This window comes from Rhinatrema bivittatum, chromosome 5, assembly GCF_901001135.1.
Source record: "Rhinatrema bivittatum chromosome 5, aRhiBiv1.1, whole genome shotgun sequence".
In the NCBI taxonomy this organism is placed as follows: domain Eukaryota; kingdom Metazoa; phylum Chordata; class Amphibia; order Gymnophiona; family Rhinatrematidae; genus Rhinatrema; species Rhinatrema bivittatum.
In genome coordinates, this window is record NC_042619.1 from 235,794,336 (window position 1) to 235,815,427 (window position 21,092).

Here is a 21,092-nt window from a genome sequence, read left to right on the forward strand (position 1 = left end):
CCTCTTGTTGGTCAAGTGTTGCGGCTTATCGAGAAACACCCAAGAAGAGTGGTTCTCATGGAGTCAAAATGGCCGTGTCATCCATGGTTTGTGGATCTCGTTCAGCTCGTAATGGACGGTCCCATCAGGTTGGCTCACCTGTCTTTTACGGCAGCAAGGGCCTACATTCTCACATCGGGCGAATTGCTTTTGTCTTGTGGCCTGGTTTTGAGAGGAGGCAGCTTTGGGCTTGAAGGATTACTCGGAACCGGTTATCACTACTTTACCTCAAGCTAGGCAGCCATCCACTTCATTTGCTTACATTCGAGTGTAGAGTATTTGAGTCCTCGTGCTTGGAGGAAGGGCTAGAGATGTTATGAGTGAATGTTCCGCAGATCCTGGCCTTCTTTGCAACAGGGATTGGAGAAGGGCCTGGGCTACAACTTGCTCCAAGTTCAGGTAGCGGCATTAGCTTGTCTTGAAGGTAAGGTACACAGAAAGCCGTTGGCCTCCCATCTGGATGGCATGTGTTTTCTGAAGGGGACGAAGCATTTGTGTCCTCTGGTTTGTAGGATCTGTCCATCCTAGAGCCTTAATTTGGTTCTGAGCATCCTTTGTGGCCTCATTTTGAGCCTTTGCAAGGATGTCTTTAAAGGATCTCACCTTAAAGTCTGTCTTTCTGGTAACAATTTGTTCAGGCAGATTTTGAAACAGCAGGTGTTGTCATGTCGCAAGCCTTTCTTGCGAATAACGGACTGTGTGTTGCGGCATATGGTGCCTTCATTCTTGCTGAAGGTTGTTTCCTCGTTCCATTTTAACCAGTTGGTAGAATTCCCTGCGTTTCTGAATTTATCATCTGAAGAGAGAGCGGTGTTGTGCGGAGTGCCGCAAGGGTTGGTGTTGGGACCGGTCCTGTTCAATATCTTTGTGAGCGACATTGTGGACGGGATAGAGGGTAAGGTTTGTCTTTTTGCGGATGACACTAAGATCTGCAATAGAGTGGACACGCTGGAAGGAGTGGAGAGAATGAGACTGGATTTAAGGAAACTGGAAGTTTGGTCGAAGATATGGCAGCTGAGATTCAATTCCAAGAAATGCAGAGTCATGCATATGGGGTGTGGAAATCCGGAAGAACTGTATTCGATGGGGGGAGAAGGGCTGATGTGCACGGGGCAGGAGAGAGACCTTGGGGTGATTGTTTCGCTGACTTCAGATCATTAGACACTATGTGACAAGGCGATAGCTAAAGCCAGAACAATGCTGGGCTGCATAGAGAGAGGAATATCAAGTAAGAAAAGGGAAGTGATTATCCCCTTGTACAGGTCCTTGGTGAGGCCTCACCTGGAGTACTGTGTTCAGTTCTGGAGACCGTATCTCTGAAGGGACAGAGACAGGATGGAGGCGGCCCAGAGAAGGGCGACCAAAAAGGTGGAGGGTCTTCATCAAATGACTTATGAGAAGAGATTGAAGAATCGAAATATGTACACCCTGGAGGAAAGGAGGAGTAGGGGTGATATGATACAGACTTTCAGATACTTGAAAGGTTTTAATGATCCAAAGACGACAAACCTTTTCCGTTGCAAAAAAATCAGCAGAACCAGGGGTCACGATTTAAAACTACAGGGAGGAAGACTCAGAACCAATGTCAGGAAGTATTTCTTCACGGAAAGGGTGGTGGATACTTGGAACGCCCTTCCAGAGGAAGTGGTGAAGACCAAAACTGTGAAGGATTTCAAAGGGGCGTGGGATAAATACAGTGGATCCATAAAGTCTAGAGGATATGAATGAAGACAAGAGGCCATGGGGGTGGCTTGAGGGAATGTTGGCTACTACCTGGAGATGAATATCCTTATTCAATAATGCGACTCCAACATTGCTTTATGCTTCAATGGCAAGAGGAAATGTGGAAAAAAGGGTTTGCAACCACATAAAAGCAGGGGAGTAGCTTGCTTGTTATGGCGGTTACTACTCCAAACCAATAAAATACCTGATACTTCTCTTTCAACACATATCCAGCATAGCCCTCTGCTTCAACGGCAGGGGAGGAAATTTTGACACTTCACGCATATCCAGCATAGCCCTCTGCTTCAACGGCAGGGGAGCAAGACTGATGCTTCACTTTCAATGCATAGCCAGCATGGCTCTCTGCTTCAACGGCAGAGGGGAATGAAGAAAGGTGGATCTATATTCAGGCAACAATCAACAAGGACTGAATTACATAGTCTGAATAAACAGATAAGCATGGGTGTAGCTTGCTTATTGCGGTGGTTAATGCATCTAACTAAATTAAGTTATTTCACTTAGATGCAGGTCCAACACTGCTCTCTACATTAATGGCGGGGGTGGAAGGGAAATAGAATAAAAAAAGGTTACTAAGAGCCAAGAGAAACAGATAAGTATGTGAGAGAGAAAAAAGTGCAAAAGCTTGCTGGGCAGATGGGATGGGTCGTTTGGTCTTCTTCTGCCGTCATTTCTATGTTTCTATGATTCACCGCATGCATAGGATTTTCACTTGTTGGATGTGTGTTGGACTCTGTTACGGTAACGGCGTTCAGATCATTTGGCCAATTCAGTGTAGCAAAGAAAGGAAGCAAAGTGTCTAAGACCACAATTGTATGATGGCTAAATGAGACTATTTTTTCAGCTTATCTGTGTAAAGGATAGATGGCCCTAGAGGATTTGTGCCTCACTCTTAGGAGCCATTGCAAAAAAGTTGCGCTGAACACTCAGCGCCCGCTTTCCTAATGTGCACCCAGGCACCTCTCCTTGGGGCGCGATGCAATATTTAAATTAGGGCTTGCACTGTCGAGGAGGCGCTAGGAGCGATTGGGCGCCCCTAGCGCCTCCTTGACAGCGTGTGCCCGAGAGAGGTCTGCTGTTGGCGGCTGTCCGCCTGTTAAGAAAATGGACGCTGAATTTATCAGTGTCCGTTTTCCTAACCAGCGCACATGCACAGGTTAGGAAAATGGACGCTGAATTTATCAGTGTCCGTTTTCCTAACCAGCGCACATGCACAGGTTAGGAAAATGGACGCTGATAAATTCAGCGTACATTCTTCGAACCTGACTGCCAACACCTAAGAGTGTATAAATCAATATTAAATTGTCGGGCACTTAATTTATTCATTCCTTCACTTATTGTTGATTGGTCCCTTCGCTGTCACATGTCAGTGAAAGGACCAATCACCTGTTTTGTGTTTGGTATTGTAAACTGTTGTGATGTACCCTCGAACGACGGTATATAAAACCCATTAAATAAATGTCAGGGGATTAGTTAGCGCCTATACAACCTGCATCCAACTGCTGGTTATACAGTGCACTCAGCTGAGTGCACTGTATTGCATTGGCACCTTAGAGGGCTCAGGCTACCTCTTGGGCGGCGAGTCAGTTGGTATTGCCACAGGAGATATGCAGGACAGCGACATGGTCCTCGCTTCACACTTTTACCAAGCATTACAGATTATAGATGTACCTGCTCTAGAGGCGGCTGAGTTTGGGGAGAGTGTTTTAGGAGTGGATCTTTCGGGTTTCCACCCACTGAAGGGGAGCTTGGGGACATCCACTTGTCTGGACTGATCTGGGGCAAGAACAGGAAAGGAAACTTGGTTCTTACCTGCTAACTTTTGCTCCTGGAATACCACAGATCAGAATCCCATCCCCTGATTTTTGAAAGACCGTTGTTGATTCAGTATGTGTATATTGCAAAAGATATGGAATGTGTATATAGGTTGACTTTTTCAGTTTTTACCCTTAATTTGAGGGTTCCCAGTTCAGGGGGATCAACTGTTACTTCTATAGTTGCACTGGGTGGGGGGGTTACAGTTAGTTTGAAAGTTGTTTTTCTGTCTTGCCTGGGGTACAGCTCAATACTGAGGGACAGCAGGTAGCACTCTCGTTTATGTAGCAGTGCCGGAAAAGTTTTTATTCTCTGCCGCCATCTGCTGTTAAGGATGTAAAACTCACTTGTCTGGACTGATCTGGGTTATTCCAGGAACGAAAATTAGCAGGTAAGAACCAATTTTCCAAATTGTGTTCGAGGACAGTTTCTCAGACATTCTGAGGCCCCCTTTCCTCTGAAGACAAAGATCAAGGCTGTGTCCCTCTTAGCCACAGCTGCTTGTGCAGCAAGTGTATCATGCTGGGCTGCTTTGCACTGTGTAGTTTGTAATAAATGACCTCGCGCTTTATGGTTAAATCACAGAAAGGAATGATTTGAACCAAAGCAATTTTAACATCTGCGTGAAGGTTATCATTTGCCAAACTGCTTGTTCCCATAGATTTCTTATTGCCATTTATTCTCGACTTAAGTTTCTGACTTTGACGTTGTTACTTCTCTTTCAAGGTGAAGGCTGCATTTAATGAGAAGAGCAGATGTTATGAAATTGTAGCAGGCTCCTACTGTAGAAAACATGAGCAGGTGTTTATCTGCTATGGACCCCACGACAACCAGCGGCTGCTTCTGGAATACGGCTTTGTTGCCAGCAAAAATCTGCACAGTGGGGTTTTCGTTTCCACAGGTTGGTTGATAGCAAGCCTCTTAACTCGGTGGGGCTTAGGTACCTTTATCTGATTTTTATTGGCAAGATACTGGAGTGGTTTGTTGCCTTCTGCTGCAGCCCACAATACCAGGACTTCCCAACTGCTTCCCAGCAGTGCTAGCCAGGCCTTATCCTGCTTAGCTTCCATGACCTAATAGTTTTGTGTTCACTCAGGGCGGTGTTGCTGGGGATGCCACTCATTTAATAAATGCAGTAATTGCATTCAGAAGTCTGTGAACTACCTTTGAGTAATATCTATGAGAACATGAAACAAATGCTGACCTAGTTGATTCACATGGTTTGTATACTCCAGAGAAACTTTTTTTTTTTTTAAGAAAACTATGAACATTTAATACTCTCCTGTGGAGGACTTTATTATTGCGTAGGTTTTCACACAACTCCACCAGCTCCTCTTGGCTTTGATCTTCTTTTACCAGATCCTCCAGCTGCTGATTTTAAATGAGGGCAGATTAGAGTTCTTTAAAGAGAGAAAATTGAAACATTTGAGTTTTAAAGGTTTTGGAGATGCGCTTTGGGCTCATTTCTGTTGAAATGCTGTTCACCAACAAATCCTGTTTAAATGTATTTGCCAGAGGACCTCCTTCATCATGCATCTCTAATGGACAAGCAGATACCCAAGAAACTTTCTCTTTTAAAGGAGCACAACTTTTCAGAGTAGGTGGATATATTTTCTTTTTGTTTTATTACAGATAAAAAAAAAAGCTAAATCTTCTTTTTTTTTTTTTTAATGTAAGATGTGGAAATTGTTGGAAACAGGATGGTGGGCTTGATGGACCATTGGTCTGACCCAGTTATGGCATGTTTGTTAGCTTCGTAGCTGCATAATGTTTTAGAATTGAAGAATGGTTATGAGCAATCCATGCATATGCCTTGGAGAGGGCAGTGTCCCAGAAATCCCTTCATACATAGGATTCATCTTGCAGTGCACACAGCAGACATGAACTGAAGTGCAAATTAATATCTCTGTTCTACTTATTGGCCAAATCTTCAAACAGATTTGCTTTTCAGAATATTCAAGACCTACAAATTATCATGATTCTTATTTCAAAAATGATTGCATGCAAATATTGCCAGTGAATACTGAGTCATATCTTTAAAAAAAAAAGGAGCTTGTGGCCTGCAAGAACCAGAATTAACTATTCTGCTAGACATTCCAGGATCTGTGATTATGCATTTTTTGTGATTTGATAAATATGGGCTTGACATGAAAATTGCTGGATTTAAAGACATTTGTAAAGAATCACATGTGAATGCCAATAGTTATTTTGGTGTCAGTGTAGTTTTTTTTATGCCAGCAGTTCAGCTGTTCCCATCTTAGCTTTGACAGTCTCTCTCTCTTTCAGAAACTTGACATTTGGACTGGATGGGCCATCTTGGAAATTGTTAACAGCTGTCAAGCTGCTGTGTCTCGGAGAGGGGGAATTGTATGTATGTTTTTACTATTTACAAAGCGCGCAGAATCAGAGACCTGCCATTTAATTGTATTACAAATCGGAATTTCCTTTCATTTTGCAGAATTCAGTTGTTTAAAATATTTATATTCCATACAATACAGTAATAGCTGAAGTGGGTTACAAATAACATAGCCATCAGTAAATCACACAACAAACAAAACAAATCAGTCATAAGAAACAGTTAAGTAATTTAAAAATAACCTTGTAACTTATTAAGCAGAGCACAAAGACCATTACAGCTCATAAAACAATGCAGCCTATTCCTAGGAAAATAGATGAATTTTTAACTTTCTATTAAATTAGGAGACCTCTGTGTCCTCTCTTAGCAAGAATGGAAGGGAATTCCATAGCATTGGTGCTATTGCTGAAAACACCCCCCCTGCCTAGTAGATTGTAGCTTGAAAGATTTAAAAGAAGGGATTGTTAACAAGCACGTGTCTGTTGAACGTAATGACCGAGTTGGGATATATTCTTGTAAAAGATGCTGAAGACACGGGGGACCTTCATCCTTGCAAGCTTTGATCAACAGCAGCAGCAACATTTTGAATTGTGCCTGCCAGGCTACTTGTAGCTAATGCAACTCAATTAATTGTGATAATTTTGAAAGTCCAGTCATTAAATGGGCTGCAGAATTTTGTGCAGTATGCAAGGCCCTCCTCATTTGGCATTTTGGCAACCCATAGTATAAAGAATTAAAATAGTCTAGCAGGGCTAATACAGCACTTGCAGCAAAGTCCAAAAATCAGCAGCAGGAAGGAGATATTTTAAACTTCTCGCCAACCCACAGCCCTTATTTTTAAAATAGGATTTTTATTTATATTGTGACTTTCAGGCACTTCAAAGCGGATTACATTAAAACTCAAGGAAGAATCAAATGATTATGCCTAAATCTTGCACCTCTGCATTTTTATTTTTTTTAATGACCAACCTGTGACTCTAGGACCTTAGCAGGTGTAAGATCATGACCTCCTCCCATCACCTCTGTCGTTTCCATGTTCAGGGCAAGTCTATATGCATGTATCCAGTTCTGAACCTCAAGAATACATTCGACTGGAGTTGCCAGAGGAGTTTGAAGGGGACTCATAGGCAAAAATAGCTGTATGTCATGTATATAGGGGTAGATTTTACAAATTTGTGCAGACACGTACTTTTGTTCACGCACCAGGCGCAAACAAGAGTACGCGGGATTTTAATAGATATGCACATAGCCGTGTGTATCTGTTAAAATCCGGGATCGGCGCGTGCGAGGCTGTGCAAAATCGGCAGCCTGCGCGCGCCGAGCCGCACAGCCTGCCTCCGTTCCCTCCGAAGCCGCTGCGAAATCAGAGCGGCCTCGGAGGGAGCTTTCCTTCCACCCCCCCCCCACCAGCCCTACCTAAACCCCACCTACCTTTGTTGCACAAGTTACGCCTGCCGGGCCAGCCAGCGTGATTCCCAGGCCCGGGAGCCGTTTCGGAGGCCTCGGCCATGCCCCCGGGCCGGAACCACGCCCGCGGCCCCGCCCCCAAATGATGCGCCACCATGACACGCCCCCCCCCCCCCCCCCTCAGGAAAGTCCCGGGACTTGCACGCGCCGCGAGCCTACTCAACATAGGCTCGGCGCGCGCAGGGGGAACTTCGGGCAGGTTTTCGGGGGGTACGCGTGTACCCCTTTGAAAATCTGGCCCATAGATTTTTCAACCTACCCATAGGGGCGGATTTTCAGAGCCCTGCTCGCGTAAATCCGCCCAAAACCGGGCGGATTTACGCGAGCAGGGCCCTGCGCGCCGGGAAGCCTATTTTACATAGGCCTCCCGGCGCGCGCAGAGCCCCGGGACTCGCGTACGTCCCGGGGTTCTCGGAGGGGGGCGTGTCGGGGGGCGGGGCCGGAGCGCGCGGCGTTGCGGGGGCGTGTCGGCAGCGTTTTGGGGGCGGGTACGGGGCGTGGCTACGGCCCGGGGGCGTGGCCGCGCCCTCCGTACCCGCCCCCAGGTCGCGGCCCGGCGCGCAGGAGGCCCGGCGTAAATCCCCCGACAAAGGTAGGATGGGGGTTTAGACAGGGTCGGGCGGGTGGGTTAGGTAGGGGAAGGGAGGGGAAGGTGAGGGGAGGTTAAAGGAAAGTTCCCTTCTAGGCCGCTCCGATTTCGGAGCGGCCTAGGAGGGAACGGGGGTAGGCAGCGCGGCTCGGCGCGCGCAGGCTATACGAAATCGATAGCCTTGCGCGCGCCGATCCAGGATTTTAGCCGATACGCGCGACTACGCGCGTATCTACTAAAATCCAGCGTACTTTTGTTTGCGCCTGGAGCGCAAACAAAAGTAGGCTGTTCGCGCTCGTCTGAAAATCTACCCCATAATGAAGAGTGAACCTTCCCAAGGGATGCAGATAAAGACCGAACAAAGCAGCAGAAAGCATCAAATCTTGTGGGACCTCTGAGTCAATAACATGGAAATGGGATTATCAAGTTTGAGCTTGCATTTGCTGGCAAAGCTGTGTTTAGAAAGGACTGCAACCACTGGAGGACAGCCTCAGTGATTCCAGTCTTAGCAAATAGTATTGAACTCAGATGGCGCATCCAACAGCACCAGAGCATTAGCATGCCCTTTTGAAAGAACTTTGTTAAAGGGTCTCTGATACCAACAAAGTTTTGATGCTGTGATTCAGCCTATGCTCACTCTGATGTAAATGAAGAATATCATAACCTTTCAAAAACTCTTGAAGTTGATGATGTAAAATACTCTTGCTTAGAGAAGGCAATTAGAAATGGGATGGAAATTCGTAAGATTAGCCTGGACGAAACGCAGACTTTCTCAAGGCTATGTTGAATGAGCAGGGGGGTCTGTCCCTTGTTAGAACATGATGTCCTTACTCGATTTCATCTTTTGCTGCTTGCAAATTTGTTTTTCTGTAATGTTTTAGTAGGACTTCTTTTTTTTTGACCAGGCAATTTCCTCCTGCTCCTATTGGGCTTTCAGCTCAATCGGATGTGGCACCTGGAGCCTTCATTCTTAAATGCCCAGGAATTTTTTTCTCTGATTTTTATATTTGCTCCCAGCTTGCTTAAATGAGTTATCGCAGTGATGGTCCTCAGCTGGGGGCTCCTTCGAGAACTCTGCAATCATGAGCCCTAGATCTGGCCATCAGATGTTGCCATTGCGCGATGGCTTTGACTCTTATCTTCTCAGGGGCTATGAATGCTGCTGCTGCTGCTGCAGCATTCCCAGCCCTGACCAGTCCCTGCTGTTTGATCTGGTTTCATGAGCTTCAATAAGTCACCTACAATACTTGTAGACACATTGTGCTTGCAGAATAGTCTGAGCAGTTTGCTTTTATTAGTTTGTAACTTTTGAAACATTTTCTTTCAGATGCTTTTAATTAGAGATTTTTTTTTCCAGCTGCCAGAATTAAATACTTATGCATTATCAATTGTAGCATGTGCTGGAAAAAAGTGCTGCTGGGTGACACAGTGTCTTACACCAATGAGCAGAAGAGTCTGATTCTGGTAAGAAGAATCTGCAGCCACTTAATAGAGAAGACGCAGGATGCTATTAGGAAGGTGAGATGCTGGAGGGCTATGATGTCTAAAGCCAGAGGGGGTCTGGTTAATCCATAAAGTGTTCATATCAGTGTGCCTCATCCCTTTTTGTTTATTTCTTTTCATTCACAGATGGTGCAGGACATACTGTAGTAACTATCATTTTGTATGGCATAGAAATGTAAACATATAAGTCAACAGATAAGCCCTGGAGCCATCGTCCCTTCCTGCTCTTGTCACCCCTGAATTTCATCTCAAGATACCTTTCTCAGGGAGGTCGTCCATTAATCTTGGGTAGAATTCTTGTCAAACACAGAGCCACAATCCCTTTCACCCCTATATATTGCTGTCTCCTTTTCTTCCCATTTAAACTGAGCTCTCTAGAATGGGGACCTCCATTTTCATGGTCTACCTGACTCACCTGATTCATTCATGGTAGCGCTGTTTGATCATGCACATAGGAGCCAACTTCTCAAAACAAGTGTGGGTGCTAAACTCAACACAGATTACCTCTCCCTGGACAGGAGTTTGCACAATATTGGGAGTGCTCAGTGATCATGCACAGTGCTTACGTCTATCAGCACTAAATGAAAACATTTATAATATAGAAGGTAAAACAAAACTAATAACTGGCTGGAAAGTGGCCTGAAATGCAGCATGTATGGCCGTGAGTCATTATTGGGGTTAGGAGATTTTAGAGCAGTTCTGTGATTTCTTTTTTTTTTTTTTATTTCTTCCTCTACTGTTAAATATCTTTTGTGTAGCATGTGCATATGTTATTGATTTGTATTAGAATATTGTATCTGATATATGTCAAATTTGGTTTAATGTTATGAGTGTTATTTTGTAAACCATTGTGATCTTGATTTGGAATGACTGTATATAAAATTTTAAAATAAATATGGAAGGTGAATTTTTAGCATTTTGACAGACTCTCCCTCAGGGTGTGATTGGAATCTGATTTGAATTTGATTTGAATTTGATTTTTACCATAATTGATCCCAATTAGTTTCTTTTTCTGGAGTCTTTTTTTTTTTTTTTAGGGGAGAGAATTTTTTCACTTTGCTGTGTACTGCTGTTAATTTTCTGCATATGTTTGGTTCAACTTGAAATGCTGCTTTACATAAATCTGAGTGTAAGAACCCTGACTGCCTTGTAAACCAAAAAGTTGGGTCCTGTTAAGGAGCTGCTCATTTAATATTCAGGGCCAAGTTACTTCAGGAGAGCCTATTGGCCTTGACTGGAGTTCAGATCCTAGAAGGCTTCAGTTGGACAGTTAAACAAAGAGCAATCTGATTTTCCTTCCCAGTCTCTGGAGTATTTGGGGGCTTGGTTTGATACTAGTCTGGGCTGCGTCTTTATGACCCTAGAGAGAGCCATCAAGTTATTACATCAGGTGTGAAAATTTGACTCGAAATGCTCCCAGGGTGTTGGATTACCTCGAAGCCATGCTGGCGCTGGTACCATGGCCCAGAGATCGCATGCAATCTTTTTAGATGTTCTTGTTAACTCACTGGTTGCCACATTCGCAGGATTATATAATTCATCTCCTGTTCCTCCCTCTTTAAGGTAGAGCCTAGCTTGGGGGGGAATCTCCCATGGATCTTGTGAAGGGAATGGATCTGGAGCCACCTAGGTAGTAACATTGGATGTGAGCTGCGTAGGCTGGGGAACTCTCATTCTGGATTAGACTGACTTGTGTTTGGACTGGACAGGCCATCTTGGAAATTGCCAACAACTCTCAAGCTATTGTGCCTTACAGAAGTAAAACTTGTATATTTGTTTTTACTATTTATAAAACATGCAGAAAGAAACAAACTTGCCATTTAATTGTATTACAAATAGGAATCTCCTGTCCTCTTGCAGGAGTGAGTTATTTACTGAAAACATTTATATTCTGCACAATGCAATAATAGCTCAGGGTGGACTACAATAAAGCATAACGAGCAATAAATCACATACATCGATCATGTGATGCTTGGGCTCTGCTCCAGAATGATGTTCCATAGTTGCCCAGGAAACAAGCTGCCTGTTCCGGTGGGTTGGGCAGAATCTTTTCAACTCCTTGCAGGAGTGGAAAACATGCAAACTGTTTCAGTGGAAATACATTGGATCCCATAGAGTGGGAGCTCAGCCGGGATATCTTCCAGGAGATAGTATACTGCTGGGGCATTCCTTGTATAGATCTGATAGTAGCTTACAGGATCTCCAAGGTTATCAAATTCTTCAGTCCCTGGAAGGAATGGGGTTTCTAGCAGGATGGAGGCTCTAATCCAGCCTTGGCCAAGAAGCAAACTCCTTTATATCTTCCTGTCTTGGCCTTTCATAAGCAGGACTTTAAAAAAAAATAAATCACTTTTTGGCAGTCATTCTGATTGCTCTGGATTGGGCAAGTATACTGTGATATGTGGCTATGGTGCAGCTGCAAGCTGCTGCTCTCCATCTTTCCAGCTGTTGCAGTCTGCTATATCAGGGGCTGGTTTCTCCCCAGAATTCTTTCATTTCCTCCATCAGACCTTCTGCATCTTTGTGTGGCTGGAGGAGGTGCCTCAAGGACCCCCTTCCTGAGCATCAGATGGTCTGGGATCAGGCCCTTCCTCTCTGGTTCCTTCCAAAAGACTGGAACCAGCCCTGGAGGCGCCAAGACCCTTGAGGGAGGACGCTGGAGATATGGAGGAGTCTAGAGACGCGGAGAGTTCAGCATCCTTCAAAGAGGATGATTCAGTCATATGCCTGTTTCATTGGATTGAAATTGTGTTTTTGATTGAGCAGGTGATTTCGTGCTTTCATCTGGAAGAGTCGAAACCACAGGAGGCTCCAATGTAGGATTCCACTATCAAAGGAAAGTACAAGACCACTATTGTCTTCCCCTCCATCCAGAGGTGGAGGAGATGATGCTGGTGGAATGAGAGTCTCCAGAGTTGGACCTGCGAGAAGTTGCCCTCCTGCAATGACCGTACCCTGTTCCACCTGCTGCGCTTAAGAAGTTTTTCCAGGTTCCGGAGGTGGATGCTTTGGTCCCGGCTGTGAATCAGCAGGAGGACACCAGGAGCCAAGGAGACTCTGTAGAGATGTCTCTCCTGTATCCATGGATAGAGAAGAATCTCCTGCTATTGTCCGCAGTGCACATTGTGGGCCAGGAAATGTTTCAGGCTGCTTTCCTCAGTTGGAACTGGCTGGAGCTCGGGGAATGGGAGCTGAGTCTGGATGCCTTTCGCAGGAATTGTCACAAGTGGGGTCTGCCTGAAGTAGATTTGATGGCGCCCTAACAGAATGCAAAAGGTGGACTGCTTCTTCAGCCAATGAAGAGAGCAGGGGTAGATAGGGATAGATGCACTAGTGCAACCCTGGCCGCAGGGAGAGCTTCTCTACACCTTTCCTCCGTGGACGTGCATAGGCAGACTGCTGTGGCACATGGAGTTGGAAAGCAACCAGGTCATACTAGTGGCGCCAGACTTGCCGCACAGTCCTTGGTATGTGGATCTGCTCCCACTTCAGGTGGACCAGTCCTTGCATCTCCTAAGAGCGTGGGGGCTCTTGACTCAGGGCCTGTGGTCATGCAGGATCCATCTCTGTTCTGTCTTACAGCCTGGCTCTTGAGTGGAGATGGCTCCGTAAGAAGTGGTGTTCTTCAGCAATGATTCTATGCTACTGAAGTCTGGCATTTGTTCAAGCAGTTCTGCAAGTCCGGGGGAGAGTGTCCATGGCGAGCTCCAGCGCCCGGTGTATCTTAGCCTTCTTCAGGGTGGGCTGGCCCTGAACTCCTTAAAGGTGCAGGTAGCAGTGCTTGCCTGCTACTGGGGGCCTATTGCGGGGCGCTCTATAGCGGCTCATCTGTCCCATTTTTTTTGAGGGGCATGAAAAGGTTATGACCACTTTTCTGTCCCATCGTTCCCCTGTGGGATCTGAACCCAGTGTTGCAAGCCCTAACGGGGGCCCCTTTTGAGCCTCTGAAACAGTTCTTTGAAAGATTTGTTGCTGAAGACTGCCTTCCTGGTTGCAGTTTGCTCCACAAGGCGGGTCTTGGAGCTTCAAACTGTGTCTTGTCGGGACCCTTTTCTGGTGATCTCGTCGGGTGTGGTCGTCTTTCATCCAGTGCCATCCTTTCTTCCAAAGGCCAATTCCATGTTCCATATCAGATGGGGGGAGGAGTGCAGGTCAAAGTATCGTTCTCGCTGGTGTTTGGATGTCTGGCGGCTTGTCCTCCGGTACTTGGAGGTCACTTATGATTTCCACAGGTCGGACAGGTTGTTGGTTCTGTTTGGAGGTTCGCGAAAAGGGGAGGCAGCCCCTAAGGCCACTCTGGCTCGCTGGAAAAGGGAGACCATTGAGTCGACTTACTTGCTTAAGGGCAAGAAACCACCAGACTTGGTGTGGGCGCAGTCCATCAGGGCTCAGTTGGCATCCTGGGTGGAGGTACATGCACCTGCGCCAGCAGATATTTGCAGGGTGGCCACTTTGTCTTCCCTGCATATCTTTGTGAAGCATTACAGGTTGGATTTACTGGTGCAGGAGGATACGGCATTCGGCGCAGGGGCTCTTCGGGCAGCTCTTGCTTCCTCCCGCCTGGGTAGATGAAGCTTTGGTACTTCCCACTTGTTAAGGGCTGGACTGGTGTAGCAGGACAAGATAGAAGGAGAAATTTTCTTGCCTGCTAATTTCCTTTCTATTAGTCCTGCTACACCAGTCCAAGACCCACCCGGGAGGGAGGTGTGTTTCTAAGTGTGATTGCTTTGACTGGCTCTGGGGCCTTTGGTGTTTCTCTTTCTGGCTTGAGTTTTTGTTTCCTGCTTTCCTTCTGTGTTTGGTTGCAGGGAAACTTGTCAGGTTTCGAGTTGAAATTTTGTTTTTCAGTTGCTGATCCGAAGCTTTGTCAGAAGAATACTGGATTCCTGCTGCTACCACAACCACCTATGTAGTGGCTGTGATGTCAGTGGGAATCAGTGTTGTCTGCCTCTATCTGCTGATGGGGGAATCACCCACTTAGTAAGGGCTGGACAGGTGTAGCAGGACTAATGGAAATTAACAGGTAAGGAAGTTTCTCCTTCAGCCCAAATCACAGTTGCATCCTACCACGATCCAGGCCTGCCTGGTGCCTCTGCTGTTTATAGGCTGCTATGATGGGAACATACTCCCATAACAAGCCCAGATCACGTTAGGACGTAACCATGATCCAGGCTGAAGAAATACAACAATTTTAAGGTATGGGGGATGGAAGGGAAAGGGTTGAGGTGGGCGGGGCGGGGGCCTGGAGAGCATGATATATCAAGAAAAGAACCAGGGAGATGGTGGGGGAATTATGTGGCAGTGACTCCCATTCCTAATACTTTATTAAAAGCATTAAGAGAGGGCGCCAGGTTTGGCCCTGCAGGGCCTTTGAAGTGAAGGAGGCTTTTGTATTTTTTTTTTTATACAGTAGAGCAGCTTAACCGGCTATATTCTTTTGAACATAGCCGATTAAGTGTAAGGTCATCCGGCCACACAAGCCAGATAACTTAGCCAGTTATTTATTTATTTATTTAAAAACTTTTCTATACCGTTGCTAAGTTAAATACCGTCGCAACGGTTTACATGTAGGCACATATTTAATGTAGGTAAAAGTGTACAATAGTACATTCTAACAGGTGCCGTCAAAGGTTCGGTTACAATATATCATTAGACATAGTCATTTAGCGAAGTAGTTCATGACCAATTGTACCAAGGTACTTACACGGGTAGTTTTATCACACACAGTATTATAGTAATGTTTTATTGTGGTGTGGAGTTCATGGACTAATCTACTGTAAAGTTCTAAGTACCCTGGGTCAGTGCCTTTCTGTCTTTTCCTGAATAATTATAACTGAAAATCAGATAAGTTAGCCAGATAATTTTATCCTGCCGTGGAACACCCCCAGAACAACCCTTTTTTTATCCAGCTAAATTATAGCCGGATCATGATTTATCCTGCTATAGCTTAGCTGGATAACTTTTCTGAATATCCCAAAACTTTCCATTTAGACGGATAACTTTTGAATAACCCATAATGAATTATTTGCCTCTGTCTTTAAGATGGAGATGTTGGGAACATAACCCACACCTGAAACATTCTTTAATGGTGGAAATTCTGAGCAACTAAAACAAATACCTGTGACCGTGAAGGATGTAATAGATCAGACTGAGCAACAAAAGAACATTCACCCCAGAGCTCTAAAAGAACTAAAATGTGAAATCGCTAACTTGTTACTAGCAACCTAACATATCATTTTAAAACTACCATGATTCCTGAAGACTGGAAGGTGGGCAATGTGATGCCAGATTTAAAACAAAAGGCTCCAGGAATGAGCTGGGAGACTGTGGACTGGTGAGCCTGACTTCTGTGCTGGCCAAATGATAGTCATTCTTAAAAACAAAATCACTGGCTATATATTACTTAATGGAGAAGCCAACATGGTTTTAGCAAGGGGAAGTCTTGTCTTACCAATCTTAATATTTTTTTGAAATTTTAAATAAAGGTGAGCCGGTTGATATATTTGGATTTTCAGAAGGCATATGCTGAAGTCTCCCATGAAAAACTCCTCAGGAAATTACAAAGTCATGGAATGAGAGGCAGTATTCTATTGTGGATAGGTAACTGGTTAAAAGGCCAGAAACAGATGGTAGAACTAAATGGTCAGGTTTTAGTTTTTGCAAGAAGTTGTTAGTGGAGTATCACAGTACAGGGGCCTGTGCTGTTTAACATTCATAAATGATATAGAAAAGAGAATGCGTGAGGTGATCAAATTTGCAGGTAATAGGAAGTTATTCAAAGTTAAAACAGAAGCAAATTGCAAGGGACTGCAGCAGTACCTTGGGAGAGTGGGCAACTGAATGGGAAATGAAATTTAATGTGGAAAAATACAGAATGATACACATAGGGAAACATAATCCTAACAATATGTACACGATGCTTTGTTTTTTAAATTGGGCATCCCTACCCAGGAAAAAAACCTTGGAATCCCTCTGGGCAGTGTTGCAGTCCTCTGGCTCAGAGCGTGGCTGCGATCAAAAGAAGCAAATAGAATGTCAGGAATGATCTGCAAAGGAATGGAGAATAACACAGGAAGTATCATATCGCCTCTGTATTGAGCCATGATGTGACCATACCATGAGTATTGTGTGCAGTTTTGGTCATCCCATCTCGGAAAGACAGAGCGGAACCAGCAAAGATGCAGAGGAGGGTGACAAATGAGAGAGGATGAAATATCTCTCCTTTGAAACATTTTATAATCTTAACTGGGGCGAATACTGGTTATTCTACTCTGAATCTTTGTCAGCATGAGAGTGGAGTATCCTGCATGTATGAGTTGATTTTACCAGTTTAGCTTGGCACTTCTCTTCTCTTGTAAACAATTTAATTTAATGCGTCTGATTTGCAAATATGAGGAAGATGGCTGAAGGGATGGAAGGGGGGGGGGGCAGGGGAATAAAAAAAACCTCAAAACTCGTTGCTTTGCTTATATCACAGTTTGTTTAAATCGCAGTTTATTATATATTCAGTTTACATGGAAATTATAGTCATGTGTTTTCTGATGTTGCTAACATATTGTATGCTATCCTAAGATCTGTGATTTATTGATATGTTCAATAAACATTAAATTATAAAAAAAACAAAATGCAGGCCAGGGCTCTTCAGCTTGGAAAAGAGACAGCAGAGAGGGGACATGACAGAAGAATATAAAATCATGAATGTGGTGGAATGGGTAAATAAAGGAAGGGTATTTACTCTTTCAAATACTAAAAGAAGGGGCACTCCATGAAGCTTGCAACCAGCATACTCAAAACAGATCATAGAAAGTACTTTTTCATTCAGCACACTATCAAGTTGTGGAATCTGTTGCCAGAGGACGTGTTCAAGGCGATTAGCATAGAGGGATTTAAAAGAGGTTTGGACAAGTTTTAGAGGAAAAGTCCATAAGACATTATTACCCAGGTAGATCGCTATCCATGGAAGTGAGTAACAGGAATTAGATCTACTGTATGGGATCTGCTGGGTACTTGTGACCTAGATTGGCCTCTGTCAGAGACAGGGTCCCGTGCTCAGTAGATCTTGGTCTGTTCCAGCATGGCAAGTTTATGTTCTTAATGATGCAGAACCAGCATTCACAGCCGCAGTGTGGGGGGGGGGGTGGGTGTCCAGACATTGTACGATGGTGACAGCTAGTGCCTGGACTTAGGGTCCATGTTAGCCAGTTCAGGAGGGAGCAATGTTTGATATCTCTTGGGTAAGTATTATCATGGCGATGGCTGGGCAGAGTGGGGATGAAAATCTAAGGGGAAAACCCTGGATCCTTGTGAAGGAAGGTTTATGGTGCTATAGCCCAATAGTGGCTGGTTCCAATTGAGCTGAAAACCCACATGAGAAGGTGGAAATTACTGGGTCAAAGAAGACAAATAATTTACTTCAGTTTAGATGCTTCACTTTGCACAAGTACTGGTGTGTTTTTCTCAGTCTCTGAGCGATTCTCTCTCCTGTCATCTGACTTTTAGCTTTCCCATTTGAAAAGTGAGTGTGTGGATCTGGAGCAGCATCTGGCCCTGGTAGAGACCTTACGAAGAGAAGAGTTACAAATCCTTCAGGCATCAGCAGAGATACTGCAGAACTTGCTCCCTGAAGCCTCTTCAGCAACCTCTACTGGGCACTGTGCATACTGAATTTGTTTTCGAACATACTTGATATATGTATTTAAAGCTGTCTTGACATTCCTGCTTGACGTCTAAGCATATTTTTTCTGTAATATATTTAAAGTTTTATATAGTAAAATATTTGAGAAACAATCTGATCAAGTTATTTTTTTAATTCTTCTATGACCTTTCCTCCCCAGACTGTGCCATCTAATGGTTGTGGTGGTAAGGACCCAATTCCTCCATGCTCTACAAGCAAGCACTAGAATGGAGCTTGAAGCTGGAGATGGCACCCATAACTCAAATTCAGAAAAACGTCTTGCAGTGGAAAAGATCCATGCAAATACTAATAATATGAAAAGAATAAGAAGGAATGGTTTTTGGTGTCATGTTAATCACTAATGGGAAAGTGCTTGTAGATCCATGATTTAAAGAATGGAAACTTTTATAGAGCAATTTTCTGAAGTCTTAAATTCACAGACTGCTTTTCTGTATTTAGAGTGGTACAATTATGAAACATTGTGCTTATGGAGATGGGCATGGCTGTAACACTTAACTACAATAAAGTATACAGCCCTTTTGGGAAAAAAAAAACAGCTGGATATAATGATGGGAAAGGGGATGATCCAGGAGCTGGTGCCAATCTACATGCTTAGGGTTGAACAGAGGTTTGAGAGTCAATATTTAAAGAAATCTTCAACAGATAACTTATCCAGCTAAAGTTAGCTGGATAAGTTTACCTGGATATTCAGTGGGTTAAACATCCTGCCTAATAAATTTAATCAGGAAAGTCTACGTGGCTAACCAACCTAACTGGCAAAATAAATCTGCAAGCTTCTAGGCCCTGATAAGCTGCCTACCTCCAAATTTAAACAACAAAGGTGCCATTGCTTTTTAAATCCCTACTCCCCCCCCATCCTCTGCCACCCCCAATACAAGCTTTCTGCCAATTCCCCACTCCACAAACCTTGAAAGTGGGCCAACAATTTGAAATGTAATGTTTATTAAACAAGGTCAGCACAACAACTGTACAGCAAATGACAATAACTAGCTATACAAGGGCTGGTCTCAAAATTATAAACTAACAGCAAAGAAGTATGACATGGCAACAGAAATGTGACTTTGCCTTTTTGTTTTATATCCCATCCCCAAGTTATCTCTCAGCTAAGATACATGAAAATAAACTGCATATGTGCGATTTAATTGTCCCTTCTTGGTCTTCCTGAAATACCACTGCACAAACTGAGCCTCCCACCAACTAAAGTTATATGAAAGTTATATCTTATGAAAGTGCCATGAATTAAGGCAGTCGGTCTATACCTAGTATATAAAGCAGCAAGTCTGAGTTGAACATTTAGTTTTAAAGGGAATCCCAGGCTTTTGCCACCAAGAAAGTCATTTGCCAGTACTTGACCACTTTAGGGCATTCCCACCATATATAATAGAAATGGCCCATCTCCCCACACTGCTGCCAACACCTATCAGACACACCCGAAAACATTTTGGACATTCTGACCAGTGTAAGGTACCAGCGCTCTAGTAATTTGTAACCATTCTCAATTATTCTGGAGGAAACAAGACTTGTCCCCTCATTTGGTAGCACAAGTCCCAGTCGGAAAGCTCTTGTGTCACCTGCATATCCTTTTCCCAGGCTAAAACATGTTTAGGTTTTGCAACCACCTCACCCAATAGTAATGCATGCATTTTAGAAATGGCCTTAGACACTACAATCCGATTTTGAGCAGTGCACTTCAAATTGTGATTTGGTTCTTCATAAGGCTGATAAAACCTGCTGAGAATGATCAAAAGAGGACAATTGCAAAAAGAGAAATCTGTCCCACTCTGCAAGTGGATATGTCTGAGAAATCGCTTCAAAGGAGTAAACAGAACTCCCATCCCAAACCTGCTCCAGCTGACAATCCCTACATGGCCAAATATATACTAAAGCTATCCTGGGTTTGTGTTGTTTGTGAATCCCTACATGGCACCAGAAATTAATAACTGATTTCTCCAGACGGGGGGGACGACAAGTTAGTGAGTAGAAAAGATGAGCGGGGCCAAAGTGAGTGATCACCCACTAATTGTTTCTTATACTGCTCCCAAATGAAGTGAGCTGTGTAAAGGAAGAAGCCCACTGCAATAGTACAGATGTGCTATAATACGACCATACAAAATGTTCCAAAGAGGGTAACCCAACTAAATCCTGCTCTATCATAGTCCATAATTTTCGGTTGGGCAAGGCATGCCATTTAAAAATGGCTTGCAGCTGAGATGTGGCATAGTAAAGGGCAAGATTGGGAACTTCCAAGCCCCTCCCTGACGAGTGGTCCAATATATCCTAGGTGGTCTATGCTTCCAAATAAAGCGGAAAAGCTTCTGCTGCCAGCTCTTAAGGCCAGGTGGTACGGCTATCAGGAGAGTCTAGAAAAAATAGCAGAGTCTAGGGAGAATATTCATCTTGATGGCATGTACCCTGCCCAACCAAGATTGCTGTAGTCTTTCCCATTTATCCAGGTCAGCAAGAATATCCTTCCACAAAGGTCCATGGTTGAGGACACAAATTCCCAAGATCTCCACCTAATCTCACACATAAATATTTAACATTCCCACCCATCCATTTGAAAGGAAGAGTTCTCTTCTGATTACATCTGATGTCCCCTATTGTCAGATTCAAGATTTCTGACTTGTCCTCATTTACTTTGAAACCCCAAACCCTCCCATATTTCCTCATTTCATCCAGCAGAATATGGAGCAAAACGCCAGAGTTGGAGATAGTAAATAGTAAATCATCCTCAAATAGAGACATCTTATAGGAGTGTGCCCCAATAGGAATGCCAACAATTTTATCAAGGGTCCTGATCCGAGAGGCAAAAGGCTCTAGTGAGAGAGCACACAACAATGGGGAGAGTGGGCACCCTTGCCTGGTACCTCGTACCACTGCAAAAAAAT

General features: G+C 44.2%; 1 protein-coding gene across 18 annotated transcripts in view; it reads left to right on the forward strand.

Annotated features, from left to right (window-relative positions):
- The window catches only part of SETD4 (SET domain containing 4), a 148,997-nt gene extending 130,699 nt beyond the window's left edge, over positions 1-18,298 (forward strand). For 17 of the 18 annotated variants that reach the window (XM_029603504.1, XM_029603502.1, XM_029603499.1 and 14 more), the window contains 5 exons: positions 4,321-4,495; positions 5,110-5,191; positions 5,881-5,961; positions 9,401-9,524; positions 18,009-18,298. In XM_029603504.1, the coding sequence (XP_029459364.1) occupies positions 4,321-4,495; positions 5,110-5,191; positions 5,881-5,961; positions 9,401-9,524; positions 18,009-18,173 (627 nt within the window). In that variant the 3' untranslated portion in view covers positions 18,174-18,298. Of the gene's footprint in view, positions 1-4,320; positions 4,496-5,109; positions 5,192-5,880; positions 5,962-9,400; positions 9,525-9,635; positions 10,407-18,008 lie in introns of those variants that run through there. The other variant, XM_029603510.1, reaches the window with a different exon arrangement.
- The last annotated feature ends 2,794 nt before the right edge of the window (positions 18,299-21,092 follow it).